This window comes from Nesoenas mayeri, assembly GCF_963082525.1.
Source record: "Nesoenas mayeri genome assembly, chromosome: Z".
In the NCBI taxonomy this organism is placed as follows: Eukaryota; Metazoa; Chordata; class Aves; order Columbiformes; family Columbidae; genus Nesoenas; species Nesoenas mayeri.
In genome coordinates, this window is record NC_137542.1 from 35,610,915 (window position 1) to 35,626,013 (window position 15,099).

General features: G+C 47.0%; 2 protein-coding genes across 2 annotated transcripts; one reads left to right on the forward strand and one right to left on the reverse strand.

Annotated features, from left to right (window-relative positions):
- Nucleotides 1-2,943: 2,943 nt before the first annotated feature.
- Nucleotides 2,944-5,235, reverse strand: LOC308052056 (transcription factor Jun-like). The gene has a single exon (XM_080362812.1). The coding sequence runs from the start codon at nt 5,158-5,160 to the stop codon at nt 3,898-3,900; it is 1,263 nt and encodes a 420-aa protein (XP_080218938.1). The 5' UTR covers nt 5,161-5,235; the 3' UTR covers nt 2,944-3,897.
- Nucleotides 5,236-8,190: 2,955 nt separating this feature from the next.
- On the forward strand, nt 8,191-14,570 carry THAP1 (THAP domain containing 1). Its single transcript, XM_080362097.1, has 3 exons — nt 8,191-8,404; nt 8,851-9,046; nt 12,465-14,570. The coding sequence occupies exons 1-3, from the start codon at nt 8,334-8,336 to the stop codon at nt 12,912-12,914; spliced, it is 717 nt and encodes a 238-aa protein (XP_080218223.1). The 5' UTR covers nt 8,191-8,333; the 3' UTR covers nt 12,915-14,570.
- Nucleotides 14,571-15,099: the final 529 nt, after the last annotated feature.

A 15,099-nucleotide genomic window follows, 5' to 3' on the forward strand; every position in this document is an offset into this window, starting at 1 on the left:
GACATCAGTTCACACTGCTGACGGAGCTGCAAAATGTGCACAGGAACAAGCTTCCATCAACCAAAACAAAGGAAGGGACTACATAATCTCCAGAGCAGAGATTACAGCTATGGCAAAGAAACAAAGAGGGCTGTTTGTCATAGATTTGGATCTGAATGCAAAACCAGTTCAGAAAGGCATGAGGGTGACCTGCAAATCAAGTTACACAGTGAGAATCTTTGTAAGGACTAGTGAATAGTGTGCACAAGTAAAACAAACATGGTACAGATTTGAAGGAGAAAGAAAAAAAGCTAAAAAGCACTGAGTTTCCACTGAACATAAACTATTTTGTTATGGTTTTTTGGTTGTTTTTGTGCGGGGAGGGGGGTCGTGTTGGTTTGGTTGGTTTTGGTTGGTTTGTTTTTATAGCAACATACAGCCAATTTGCCTGCAGTTACTGAAAAGGAGCTATGTATGTAAATGTATGTATATATGTAAATAATATAAACAGTCTGGAAAATTTTTACCCAGTATCTATCTTTTAGCATCTCACAGTGACCAAAGTTTTAGGCAGAAAATCAAAGCCTAAAAGAAATAGACATGAAAATTCCTGCAAGGAACTGAACAAAAAAAGGCAGGACAAAATAAGGAGGCCACATTTAAAGATTTAGGAACACAGCAGGGATAAAAGTCAGAGTGGTGATATATACTAGAAGACATAAACAATCAAGCCTGATGGGAAAGCACTCTGAGTCTTGTGATACTGGTTCAAACTAGGTGCTTAGGCTATCCACTCATATCTCTGTTACAGCTGCAGCAACCTCTGTGGCACAGTCAATAGTGAAGAAAAAACAAACCAAGAAAACCACCACCTCACACTATTCTCAGATTTTGGTCACATCAGTGTTAGATCCTCTGTCTTCAACTAAATACCAGATAAAAGAACAAACACATTTATGAAGGTAACCTCTCATTCTACAGAAAACACATTTGGACAACTCTACTAGCAGAATAGTAGCTTCTGGCAGACAGCTGGAGCCACTAGCCTCACTAGTAACCTGTCATCAGAGTAACAGAGCTGGCCTGTCAGCACTTGTACCACCTAACAGGTATCAGCTAGAACATTAACCAGGCTATCAAAGAAGTTACCACATGAGATCTTTGAGAAGCTGGATGCAGGACTGCTCTTGCAGAAAGCTCAAATGAGAACGAGGTAATGTGTGGTGGTTTCCAGTTTTAAAACTACTATGCTAAAAAGGGTGAGCTCATTATAACCCTGCCCAGTTGTAGCCTATTATAGCCCTGCCCTTGGCTGGGAAGGGGAATCGTAGTGATTTCATGTGTCTTATGGATCCCCCACTTCTCTTTGGACACTGCTGATTTATTCTGACAAGAAATGGCAAGATAAGTAAAGAACAAGTACTGCACAGCTATATTTATCACTGTCCTGCTTCCTACCACGAGACCTTTACTTAACCCTATGCTCATTTGCAAATACAAGAACTGAAACAGCAGTGCCCACATGTAATTTTTATGAGTTATTCCAGGACTCCTTAAAAAAAACCCACCTTGCTACATATACAGTAAAGCTAAGCATCTCACATCCATGTATGTACCAAGCAGCATTACCTCTCTCACTAGGGAAAGTGTGTTAAGTGTCAGGGGAAAAAAACCCAACTTTTAATTTCTCCAATCTTGTAGTATCTTCACAGATAGGTGATACCTGCCACATAGTAAAAACCAGTTATTTTTCACCCAGTTATTACGTAACAGCCAGTGCTACAGATTGTATGCTGTCTGGTTCAGAATGCCTGTAAGTATTTAAACGTGTCTTAAGATCAAAATATTTTTTTATGTGTTCATTAGCATTTCTAACAGCAGAAGGTACTGTTACAGGCAATCATTTCAACTACTGGAAAAGGTTCTGGTGACATGATTAAACAGTTATACAATAATTAATATGGCTTCTACCTAATTTGCATATGCATTAAGAAAAGAAATATCCTCAGAGCATCTCAGCTACAATAATACAATTACTATGCATTGTCGTGTCATTTCACATATGTGTCAGGAATGACTATGCACTATAAGAAAAAACTCACACACCTGATTGCTGTAGCTCAGCTTTCTGAACAGATAGTACTCACACATCCCCAATAAAAGCAAAAAAAACATGTGAGTCTATCCCATTGTTCTTGAATTTCAAAGCATCAAGTGTAGCCTTCAGAAGAAGTAAGAGATGCCTAACAGCTCCTGAGTGGGTTTAACAGATCTGAGCAATGGCTTGTACAAATAAGGATGTCTATGCCCCCTTGGCTCCTCACACAATCCCCCATTTTTACCAGCTGGCACAGACACATATCCCCATGTAAGTTTTGCCTCTGAGTTCAAGTAGAGTTTTTAGTGCAGTTTCAAAGAGGGGAGCAGGCCCTGCTCTGCAGCTAGATCTGCTCAGGAGAAGCCCTGCCCTCCCCCAGAAGCAGGCCCGACCTGCGGCCCTCACGCTGAGGGGCTTCTGGTGGGGTGACCATCACACTCTGACAGAACCTTTCCACAGCACCATGCCACAGGGCTCGGCAGCGCTCTGTTAGCGGCTATGCTCAAAACATACATGTGAAGCAAAAGCAAGGTAGGCAGCAGTACTGAGCAAGGGATCTAAAGCTTTTGAAAACTTATTGAGGATTATGTCTAATCAGAGGATTGCCACTCTCTTCTACTAGTAAAATCTTGACAAAGTCATAAATCAAATCAATTCCTCCCAACTATTAATAGAAAAACATTTCACATTCTAGCACTGACTTTGTCTCTAGAGCATTACAGAGAGTTTCTTTAGAACAAAGTAGAACAAGAAGCAAGATATATAGATTTCTACTGAAAAATAAATCTATTTCTCCTTATTATTTCTGCAATTTATTCAAGCATAATACAATGGAATTACCACCTTTATAGCTAGCCCACCCCAAACCTGAGCCCTTTTCTGTATCACACAGAATTGTTACTATAGTTATATAGAGCAAACACTACTGGAATGTACACAGTGAAGGAAAAAAAAAAAAAAGTAAAACTTTACTTGCCAAAGTAACCGTTTCACTTCTAACCTGTTATCTAGAAAAATAAGGTCTAAGCAACATCCAAAATGTCCAAGTTTCAATAAATAACTATCAATGCCTCAAGTTTGCACTGGCACAAGAAATATGGAGCGTACAGTTTAGAAAAGTATTTTCAAATGGCTGAGTCAGGAACGCATTTCATCCTGCTTAAGATTTACAATAAAAATCACTTCCCTCCAGGGTTCAATTTTAAAACTTTAGTCATCTAAGTGCAAGAGCACCCACATAGTTGTCTTAACTCTCAACGGCAAATTAAAGCTCTAGAGAAAGACAGCATTTTTTAAAAAATTCTTTATCAATACCATGAAAATATACACAGCCATATTATGTTTTAAATATATATATACACGCACATCTCTTCAAAAGGGTATGATTCTGGCTTTTTTTTTTTTTTTTTAAGTTTCAAAAGCTTATCCATTGCTATACAGTTCAGTAAGGTGTATTATGAAACAGAGTTTTTATATCCCCCATGAAAATAAAGTTGAATCTTTCTGTAAACAGGAACTTCCTTAATTTCCGAAATCTCTGCAGACCTCAAGTACTTCACTGAAAAAAAATTAAAACAACCACCTGCCCCAGAACCTCCCACGGAGACCCTCGCTGCCGAGTACAACATCCACAGACCCCGGGAAACGCTTAACACCACCCGGGTCCTGCAACCGTCTTCTCCGGACGCAAATAAATACTTAATTTAATTAACAATAATAACACAAGAACGACGGCGGGCGAGCACCTCGGCCCCACGGAGCCTCCGCACCGCCCCGGCGGCGGGCGGGGACGGCGCAGGCTGGCGACGGGGCGTCCCTCCTCAGCAGGCGCTGGTCTCCGGTGCTGCGACCGCCTCGGGGGGAGCCTCCCGCGGCTGAGCGGCGGGAGGGGGAGGATGGCCGGCGGCGTTGATGTGGCAGCCGGAGGAGAGGTGGCTGCGGACGCGGCCCTGCAGCTGCGTGACCTGGGCGCGGAGGAGGTTGGCGGTGGCGGCCAGCTCTGCGTTCTGCCCCTTGAGCGCCTTCACCTTCTCCTCCAGCCGGGCGATGCGCTCCAGCTTCCGCCGGCGGCACTTGGAGGCTGCGATGCGGTTCCGCAGCCGCTTGCGCTCCGCCTTCAGCCGTTCCTGGCTCTCCGCGTCCAGCGGCGACAGTGACGGTGGCGTCGGCGCGCTGCTTCCGCCCTCCCCGGCCGCCGTCGGTGGCACCTCGGGCACCGTCTGCGGCTCCTCCAGGGACCGCGCTGGGGGCAGCCGGCCGCTCCCCAGACCTGCCGCCCCGAAGGCCAGGCCCGGCGGCGGGGCGGAGGCGGCCGGGTACGCGCTGCCCGAAGGGCTCAGTGGCCCCGTGGGGTTGAAGCCGCTCAAGTTGGTGTAGACGGCCGGGGGGTCGGCAGCGGCGGGGGCTCCCGGCGGCCCTGGGCGGCCGGCGCAGCAGGGTCCCGGCGTGGAGAGCGGCGGCGCCGCCAGGAGCTGGTTTTGCTTGTGCAGGTCGGCCAGGGCCTTAACGAAGCCGTCGGCGAATCCCTCCTGCTCCTGCGTCACGGGTTGCCGGTAGAGAAACGGCCCCGCCGCCGCTGCTCCGCCGCTCCCCGCCCCGGGCGCAGCCGGCCCCGGGCTGCCAGACCCCAGCCCCGCGCCCCCCTGGATCAGCAGCTGCTCCAGGTCGGCGGCCGGAGGGAGTTTCAGCAGCGGCAGCTCCGCAGCGGAGCCCAGCGCAACCTCCGGGCCGCCGCGGGCCGCCGCCGCCTCGCCGCCGCCCGCTGGCTCCGCGGAACCGCCGGGCGGCGGCGGCGGGGCGGCGGCCGGCGGCGGTAGCAAGCGCAGAGCCGCCGCGCGGGCGCCAGCGGGGGGCCGAAGGGCGAAAGGTCCTGGGAGCGGCGCGGGGGCGGTGGCCGCCAGGTCTCGCTTCTTCCCGGCGCCCAGAAGCAGCTTCTGCCCCGCCGCCGCCGCATCGGCTCCGGGTGCGCCGGCGGTACCGAAAGCCGGCAGCGGCACGAAGTCGGGCAGCAGCTCCAGTCCTTCCTCGGGGTAAAACGGCGCCTCCATCTTCACGGCAGATCGCCCGCTACGCCCGCCGCTCATGCTGCCGCCCTCGCCGGCCGCCGGCGGCGGCTCCGGTGCGGCGCCGCGCTGGGCGCCTGCTCCGCTGGGCCAGCCGCCCTCGGCTGCCAGCGGAAACTGAGCCGCCTCCCGGCGCCGCCGGCCCCACGCTCCGCCCCGGGCCCGTCGACTGCCCGCCCCGCCGCCGTCCGTCCCCCTCCCGCTGTGCTTGCGCGAAAGGGTTTGACGCCGCAGCCACTGTGTTGCGCCGGTGGGGTGCCCGTGGGGTCTCCACGCTGCCTCCCCCCGAAAACTCTCCCCGCGGCTGCGGTGCGGGACAGGAGGCGCTTCCGGCGGCTCTACCGGGGACGAGGGGTTTCCTGTGAGCGTCACGCGAGGATGTTTCAGCCACGGCACTCACGCGTGGCGGCTGCTGCGGGCAGGTGCTCGTGGACTGGGTTATGATGGCTGGGCACAGGATAGTGCAGGTGTCGATGGTCAACGCTTCCTGAGAACATGGGTTGGAAAGTCTGCTGGGGAAATGCTCAGCCACAAGAAAACAAGCTGAATTGTCAAAGCAAAAGCCATTCGCAAGAAAGAGATGGATCTGACATAGTTCTTCTGAAAAAAAAATGGTTTAGAGAAAGGGTCTGAAACAGCTTAGATGTCTTTTCAATGTTCTTGAAACGTGAAAGTACTGTTTTCTGGTTTGGGGGTGGTATTTACTTGTTATCTTCAGACAATTTCCCCTGTCTCTATTCAAGTCTCTGAAATTCTTGGAGATTCTGAGGAAATTGCTTTACACCGAGTCTTTTAAAAATCTGTTCTGCTGAGGATACTAATGTGATACTCACAGAGCTGCTAAAAGCTGCTTTTTAAGTTGACTTGCTGACTGAGAGCCTCAGTGCCTCATCTACACATTCACCAGTTCACCCACCCACAGTGGGATCCACCAGCATCCCTTCAGTTAGGCATCACTCTTCTGCAATCTGCTTGTGCTTTCTCCCTAGACTTTTCCTCCCTGCACATCAAAAGTGCCTCTTCTCCCAGGGCGTAGCAACGCTGCTGAGCTGTGCTGTAGCCTCACTGCGTGTGTCAGCATGCTGTGACTCCACTGTACGCAGGTTTGATCCAAGACTGGGAATGGGGAAGGAGGTAAAGATGCTGGTGTCAAGTCAGGAAGGGCTTTGCCCCAGACATGCCACTTCAGATCCACAGGAAAAAAAAGAGTCTAAGTATACCAACTAAGGCCTTGATGATGCTGAATCGCCTGCCTTGGGGCCCCCAACTATATACCTTGTCCATGGGACAGGAGTTCCATTTCAGCTCAGGTCTGGGCCTTCAATCCCTGCCTAGCTATGTTGCAGGTGTTCTCTCCAGTCCCATCTCCTGGGTGAGCCTTGGACCTGCATTTCACGTCCTGTTCCTGGTACCATCTCCTGCTGCTCCTGCCTGGACTACCTGAGTGGATCTCATACCTGGTTCATCACCTCGCCCTGTCTGGTTGTGTCAGTGGGTCAACAATTAGTGCCTGTTCTGCCCACCCTGCTCAGGCACTGCAGGACACTGCCCAGGCTGGTGAGGGTCAACACTTTGGCTTCAGCCCCTCCCAGTTCCTGTGGGGCAGCCCCACTTTGCCACTCCCTGAGGTGGTGGCAGAATCGCTGCCCAGAAAACTGGCAGCAGCAGGATTCCAGCATGAAGAAAGCCATCTGGCCAAATCCAGGAAGAGAAGCATTTGCATGGACAGGGGAGAAGTAAGCAAGTGTGTCTTGGTGAGAAAGATGGTGCTAGAAAGAGCTTATTCCTTGTTTCTTGACTGCTGTAGCAGCAGAAGGACAGAGCTAGCAGTACTCAGCTAACATCAAGTACTGAAAACAGCTAATGTGAGTGGCTTTGTGGAAGTACTGCTGCAGCTGCATGCTGTTCAGAGTTTTCCTGTTGTATTCCTGGACAAGCAAATGGCAGCAAATGGCACCTTCTCTGCTGCCAGGCAAGAGGGCTGTTAGGCAGAGAAGCCATGGTCTCCAAGCTTAAGTTAGTACAGCTTCTCTTCTTTCTTTCATGAAGCAAGTGCAGAGAGGGCAAGTAATCTGAGAACAAAATGAGGTCCTGGGTGGGGACAGAGAAAAATCTGGGGACGTTCTCTTGTCTCTGAGGTCATTGCAAGAGAAATTCTAGCTATGATGTCATATATGACAGAGGTGACACTAGAGGTAGGTCCCTTTGTCAGTCCCCTGACAAGACCTCTTGATCAGTTATATAGGATGGTTTTTACTTGCTGATCTAATGCAGCGTTGGAAAGTGAGCCTACAGCTCATCAAGCCTACAACTTATTTATTGAGGTTGCTCTCTAATATTTGCTGATGTATGTGCAAGCCAAGTTTCGGTCAGTGAAACAGAGTTGTTTTACATGTCCCTAATGCAACTGTATGTCATGACAAGATGTGCTTTTTCCTGTTTGCTTTTTCTCCCCTTCCCAAGCCTCCCTTTTTCTGCTGAAGAGCCTGGAAACACTTCGGGGCTTCAGAGAGGCAACTTCCGCGCGTGCCACAACCGTGCTCTCCACTCCCGCCTGCCGGGTGCGGTGAGCATCCCCGCCAGGGCCCCGGGCACGGTCGGGCAGAAGAGCTCGCGGACTAGTCCCTCTCCCTGCTGCCACGGCGGCGGCCCGGGCACTACTCCCACCACCACCTGCAGGCCTTGGCCCGGAGTGGGCCCTGGCTCCTTCCGTCGCCGCCTGCGGGACTCCGCAGACCAGGCCGTCCGTCCGTCGCCTCAGCCCCGCGGGGGCTCCTCGGCGGACATGGCGGGAGCCGCCGCAGGACGCGGAAAGGCGATGTCGGGCCGGCACAGCCCCCGCTGCCCAGATGCAACAGAGGGCGGGCGGGGCACGGCCGCTGGGAAGGGGGCGGAGCGGGCGGAACATATCTCGCGCTCGCAGACGGCAGGCCGATTGGAGGGCTCCCATGGGGAGGCTCCGCCCCCCGCGCGCAGGCCCGCCAATGGGCGAGCGCGGTGCACGCAGCTACCGCGAGACTTGCGCTGAAGCTGGCGCCGCCATCTTGGAGTTGGGAGAGGCCGCGTCCCGTTCCTCTCCCTCTCGGAGGGCCACGGGTGGGGGGGGAAGGGAAGGAGGCGATGGGCGCCCGGCCCTAAATTAACGGCGTCCGCTAGCTTGTCTCCCCGACGCTGGGCCGCGGCGGGGAGTCAGGATGGTGCAGTCCTGTTCCGCCTACCGCTGCCGGAACCGATACGACAAAGAGAAGCCCATCTCCTTCCACAAGTAAGCGGGGGCGGCGGGGCGGGGCCGCGCCGTGGAAGAGGCGGGGCCAGGGCGCTGGCGCTCGGCGCGCACAGGGATGGGGGGAGGTGTGGAGGGACACGCGCGTGGCGCGGAAGTGTGGGTGTGTCACCGTCCGCGGCTGCCGAGGGATCAGCCCCGGCGGACCTCGAGCGCGTCGCCTTCCGTGTCCCCGGGGGTCTCTCTAGGGAAAGCCGAGGGCCTGTACGCTTTTTGCTGCCTTTTTCAGGGAGTGGGGGACCCCTCCCGGGTGTCCGAAAGGCCGAGTCCCCGCGCCCAGTCTGTGTTGGCAGGAAGAGTTTGGCTCGGATGAGCCCGTCGGAGGAAAAAACAAGCGGTCGTGCAGTCAGTCACAGCAGTGCTTACCTGTAACCCGACATCACGTTAAAAAGCTTTCCAGAAAAGCTGAAAGTACTTCTTATTTACAGGTTTCCTCTTACAAGACCTGATCTTTGCAAGAAATGGGAAGCTGCTGTTAAAAGAAAAAACTTCAAGCCAACTAAGTATAGCAGCATTTGTTCGGAACACTTTACTCCTGATTGCTTTAAGAGGGAATGCAACAACAAGCTTCTGAAAGAAAATGCTGTACCCACAATATTTTGTTATACTGAGCCCAGTGAAAAGGTAAACCCGAAGCACTTGTAGTTTATGATACTGGAATGCGCGTCAGTTGCTCATATTAGCCTGTCAGGGCTTAAAGTAGCAGAGCAGCGTGGAGGAGATGCAAGTTGTGGAGGATACCTGCTGGGCTTGTGCAGCTGGAGACATGTGGAGGGTTGTGGTGCTTGAAACATATACAACAACTGTTCTCATTTGCTTTGACAAGAGCAGAAATGTAGGCTGTTTGAAGCTTTGGAGCACACAGAGCATTGTATGGCAGCGCAGTGGCTCTGGTCTGCTCTTGTGTGCATGCACAGAAACCTGAACAGCATGACTTGAGTTTAGAGCCCTTTGCTGAATTAAATGGAACAGCAGCAAAGTATGAAAGTATGGGCCTGTTGTTAAGTTGTTGAACTGTATTTGTGGCTTATTTGGAGTCTTACAGAGCCTTCAATAATACTTGAAAATTGCACTGTACTCTCCCATGCTGACTGGTGACTATCGCTAATGTTGTAGAGATGATGGACCTTAATTCTGAAACTTAACTGTCCTCTCTAAACGTCTCTGTTCCTCTGGCTTTGCAGGGTGAAAGAGATGCAAACAGAGGGGCAGAAAAGTAGCTGCACCTGCTACCTATCTGTGGTGAAACTACCTCTCTTTTGCCTTAACAGTTACCCTGTAAGTTGCCAGACTGGTCCTTAATTTCTGCCTCTGAACTTCTGATGGTAGTTTCTTGTGACATATATTGTTCCCTTCACTGTGCTGCTAAAGCAGCTTACTGTGAGATGCAAGTCAGTTACAAGCTCATTCTTCTTAATGTAATAACTGCAATAGAAGAATGGAAAAGATTGATTCTTAGCTCTTATAAAGGATATAAAATGTTACATCTTGCCACTTTGCTCTACAGGAAGTGGCAAAGGAGAGAATGGATATGATAAGGCTGTGGGGTGAAAGACTGTAATGGGATGAAGCACACAGAGGAAAACTGAGACTTTGGCTTGTTTATTTTATATATACAATATTGGATTTGATGCAGAGACAAAAAGGAAATGTATTTGAAAAATGAAAAGTGGTTAATGATAGACAATATAAGTAGAAGGTATATAAGGAAAGACAGATAATTTCCAGGTAAATATGGCTGTGCTAAGTTTTTTGTTTGATTATGCTTCCCTGCTCTCTGTACAACACACCTTTTTTTTTGTCGTGTGTAAAATGGTTGCAAAACTTTTTTAGTCTTAAAAGTTGAGTGAGTGTGTAGGGTTATCTGCAAAAGTGTGATTGGTGCAGCAGGATTAGTGATGAGCCACATTCTCTATTTCATTATCATGCCTAGATCTGCAAAAACACAAAAGAGTGCCTTTTAATTGTGGAGAAGGATTTAACGCTATTCCTGTTTGTCTCACTGCACTTTTAAATGAACTGCCACATGTCTTCAAGAATTAGCGTAATAACAAGGAATAGTAGATTATTTTGGAATTGATTCCACACTGATTTTTATATACAGCTTTTTCTCTTTTGGATTATATAATTTGAAATACTTTGTTTTTCCCATGTCTTAGGAGAACCATTTATTGGCTGTAATAAGTAGTTCGAATTCACTTAAAATGTATCAGTGATACCAGAGATGTCATGTGCTCGATAAGCTGCAAATAGAAATTTCTGTGTGAATTTAGCTGTCCAGCAATGTTCCTTTTTTTTGCTTGTGCTTCTGACAAGCGTGAATTTCTCTTTGCTCATTACATCTTTGGCTTGTAGTTTTTCTAGCAGTAAAGTTTGAAAGTGGCAGCTGATAGCATCAAACTCCTTAGAATATTTATGTGTGAATTAGAAAGGCACACCGTTAGAAGCAATTTCTTATAATTGAGAAATAAGAGTGGTAGTTGGCTGGTTGTATACTTTGAAGTATTCAGTAATATTTGAGTGCATTATGAACCTTCCCTTCAACAGTAGTCACAAAACTGCCTTCTCAGTTGCTATCTGCCAAGTGTTGTAGTTTCTACAAGAGGAGTATCTAGACTCTCCAGTATCAAGTATTAGCTTGTTTGCATGTGAAGTCAAGGAAGTTAATGACAGATCTGATGAGCTTGATATTTAGATGATGAGGATTGTCAGCTGCTTTTATAGTCAACATTGTCCCTCTCCTCATGATTTTATGTGTAGTAATAATACAGGGTATTTAAAAAACACAGACCCAATTTCAAACCAGTATGCACATATCATTGGGTTCATCTTTTTGAAACATGCTGTACTGGCAAAAGGTGAGTAGTTAGAAAATTGATTCAGTGCCTCTTTCACTGAGAATGTCATAGGCATTCTTTTTGACAGGCAATGTGCATGTTCTTTTGTTTAAACGGTGCTTTTAAAATCATCATGTGGACAGAAGCATTTCTGAATTATACTGCATTTGTTTGGGGCGCAAATAATCTGATTTGCTGCCCTGGCCCATACTCAAGTGGTGATGGATCTGTGATGTCCTGAACTGTACAAGTGAACCTATTGAGAGCAGTACGATAAAGGCTGCAGTTTTGTGTGGAGTTGAGCCAGTTGATACTCTGCGGCTGCCAGAAGGGAGAGTCATGCTTGTTCCTTCTCCATCGCATCTGCCAGCCATGCAGTCCTGTTTCCCACTCCTTCCACACAGCAGCACAGGTGTAGGTCATACCTTGTCTTGCATTGCTTTGACTTTTAATAAAGGGCAGAAGATTTCTGCATTGATGGAGGGAGAATGAAGAGCGTTCTGTCATCTTAGCATCTTACTATGTTTGAGCAAAGAGTACTCAGAGCTGGGAGTACTGCTTTGCTGTAGAAGAGCTGTTTATTTTGGCTTGTCATGTCTCTTGAAACCAAACCCTTATGTTGCAGCTCCAAACCAGTGACACAGTTTCTTGCAGTTGTTGAGAGGTGGGCCTGCTGTGTCTGCTTCTCTGCTCTGCCAGTTTGTCCGAAACCCTCAGCAGGTGACCCTTATTCTACCTTAGCAGAAGATTATCCTCTTCTGCTGTGTTTTTGATTAAGTTAGCTGATATGTTTTTAAGTATATAAAGGTAAGATGCAGCAGAAAGAGGGATGGACAAGGGGGAATGGGTTGGCAGTGATGAGTTGTTAGTCAGCTGAAGTCTGTTTTATGGAACTGCAGCCCATGGTCTTGCTTCTTAGGTAATCATAGATATGTATTGGACTTAAGTCTTCAAGTGAGAGTAATTTCTACATTCTTCAGGTTTTTTTATTTATTTGAGACATCAAAGCCCTGAAAATGAAGGTACTTAAAAATATCTCCAGTTGAGAAGTCAGACAAAACAGGCCCAGAATTGTCAATTTTGAAAAAGTAGGATTTGAGATTTATATTATCAATTTCAATGGTGGTTGTTTATGTTATTCTGGGGCTGTAGTAAGGGGATTGTGTTGTAAATGATGTTAAAAATTACTTTTTTCTTGTTTCTAGTCTGAAGAATTTGCAGAACAGCCAGAAGATCCACTACCACCTCCTCCTCCACCGCCGCCACCACCACCACCACCAGCTCCAGTACTACCACCATCTCCATCAACTCCTTCTTTTCATTTGTCTCAAATAGATACCAGATTTGTAGATCCAAGTATTGGATTATTGATGCCTCCTCTCCAGACCCCTAGCAATCTTGCTGTATTTTGTGATCACAACTATACTGTAGAGGATACAGTTCATCAGCGAAAAAGAATTCAACAGCTGGAAGAACAAGTTGAAAAACTACGGAAGAAGCTCAAGACAGCGCAACAGCGATGCCGACGTCAGGAACGACAAATTGAAAAACTGAGGGAGATAGTTCAGTTTCAGAAAGAAAAAGACATATTGGCAGGAAAAGGCTATGTGATTCTGCCCAATGACTATTTTGAAGTTGTAGAAGTACCTGCCTAGAAGTTATGAACATCCATTTTCACTTTGCTAGGCCAAGAAATTTAGTTTAAAAACCTAAATGCTCTCTAGTTCTGTGTGTAAGACTCTCCTGAATTTTAAACGAGTAAATTTGCACTCATACAAATGAGATCACATATTTTCTTCATTGTAATTTCAGTTCGATACACTTCTACTATATTGAAAATGCAAGCATCTCAGAATATGCATTTAGTTTACAAAATCCTAATTGCTTTACAGAAGGAAAGAATGCAAGGTTGAATACATTTTAAATATGTTTGTTTGGAGTTTTTGTTTGTTTTTTGTTTTGTTTTGTTTTCAGGTTTTGTTTTTGTTGTTGTTTCACAAAGACTGTCTTATGCTTACAGGAGATGGGGAACTGAATCTGGCTGAGAGTGAAGTTGAGGTTGTTGTAGACTTAGTGTGAAGCTTTGTCAAGGCATTTAATATTGCCTTTGGTGATCCCTAGGAAGTAGTTTCACTGATTTCAGAAGGAGCAGAATTAGGCCAGCTGAGTACAGCTGAAGTGCTGCAGAAAGAGAGAAAGATAAGATAAATGTTTCAGCCTGTGAAAACTTCCAACCATAGTTTGCTGTGCCTTCAAAGCACTGAAGAAAGTCCAATTCCTGTATCCCTTTGGTGAGGGATGTAAACAAGCCTCTTATTTTGGAATAACCTGTTACCACATGTGTGTTGTGAGCCAGAGGAAGAGAATTCATCAGCATAGCTGGTGAGAGCTTTTGTTTTGAGGGCAATTGAAAATTCTCCTGAAGTGCTAGTGCTGCACTGAACATGTATGTTATTGGTCTGTTGGTAGAATCAAGAAAGCAGTGTACTGTTTAGGGTGGCTGCTTTTTAAAAGTACCCTGATAATAAACAGTCTCCAATATATTGGAATGTGATGTTCTCGTAAACACTGTAATGGGTAGAATGTTGTCCTTATCTTTGAAATTGTTGGTCTTAGCACACATCTCAGACATGTGTAGGTTCAGGACATTAATAAGTTTTTTACTTTTCCAGAGTGTCAGGCATTTGCAATATACTGTGATTTTTATTTTTTTTTATTATTATTATTATTTCTTTTTTTTTTTTTTTTCCTTTCCCTGCTCCCTAAAAAGCATCCACCAAATGGCAGTTACAGAATTAAAGTTTGGGAATTGTTTGGTGCTAGACTGGTTTTTAATATCTCAAGTGCTACTGCCTCTCCTTCAGCCTTATTAAGATGCTCTTTAAAAATTAATTTAGAATGGCAAAATAGTGCAGCATTTTGCACTTACCGTCAAATAATTCAAAATCAGATGAAATAGCATCATGCAAATCCTTCTGTAGCCTTCACAACTGAAATTTCTGGATATATTAGACATGAGGAAAATTACTTTTCTCAGTACATGTCAAACTTGTGTGTAGTGTGGATTCTAGCTCTGATACTAATCCAGCCCTGTTGGTGATGGCTTTAAAAGCTTCTCTTAATATCCTGTTAGCATGACATTTTGAAGCGTTTCGAACCTGTCTTGGTACTTCTGACCTCACTCATGCCATGAATCTACTTTCTCTACCATTTCATATACTTAAGGTGAACAAAAATGTTGATGCATCCTTTTGTGTACATTTATTATACCTGGCTAAAAATAAAAAGCAAATGGTGTGTTAGATTTTTAACTGTTCTCTCTCTTTTCACAGGACTTTGCCAAAACTAGTTTGACATTTTGTATCTTTTTCTAAAGTAGTTATCTGGTTTAGATGCTGGATTTTTCTGGCAGTGTTCCTGAGTCTTGTTGCTGTTACACTTTGTACTTAAAATAAATTTGCAGAAGCTCAAATTCAAAAAGTGACAAGGAAAAGACATTTAAACAACAGTTCCTATGCTGCTGGCATGTGTGGCCAGATAGCATATTGTTTCTGTTTTCTCTGCAAAACACCCTCTCTTCTTACTCTCCAGGTATTTAAAGTGTGCCTTCAGAGACATGATGGGTTGCTGCAATAGCATGCCCCTGTGGCTGCAGTGCTCCTGCATCCCCATCTTTGCCCCGCTATTTGGCTGTGTACTCCCATTACCACCCTTCTTATCTGCAGCAGTTCTGGTGCTGGTTGCATCATTTTTTGAAGCAATTCAGCTCACTAACGCAGCAGGTTTGGGTCATAGCAGAGAGGCAGAGGAAGAACAACAGTATCAGGTATGATATGAAAA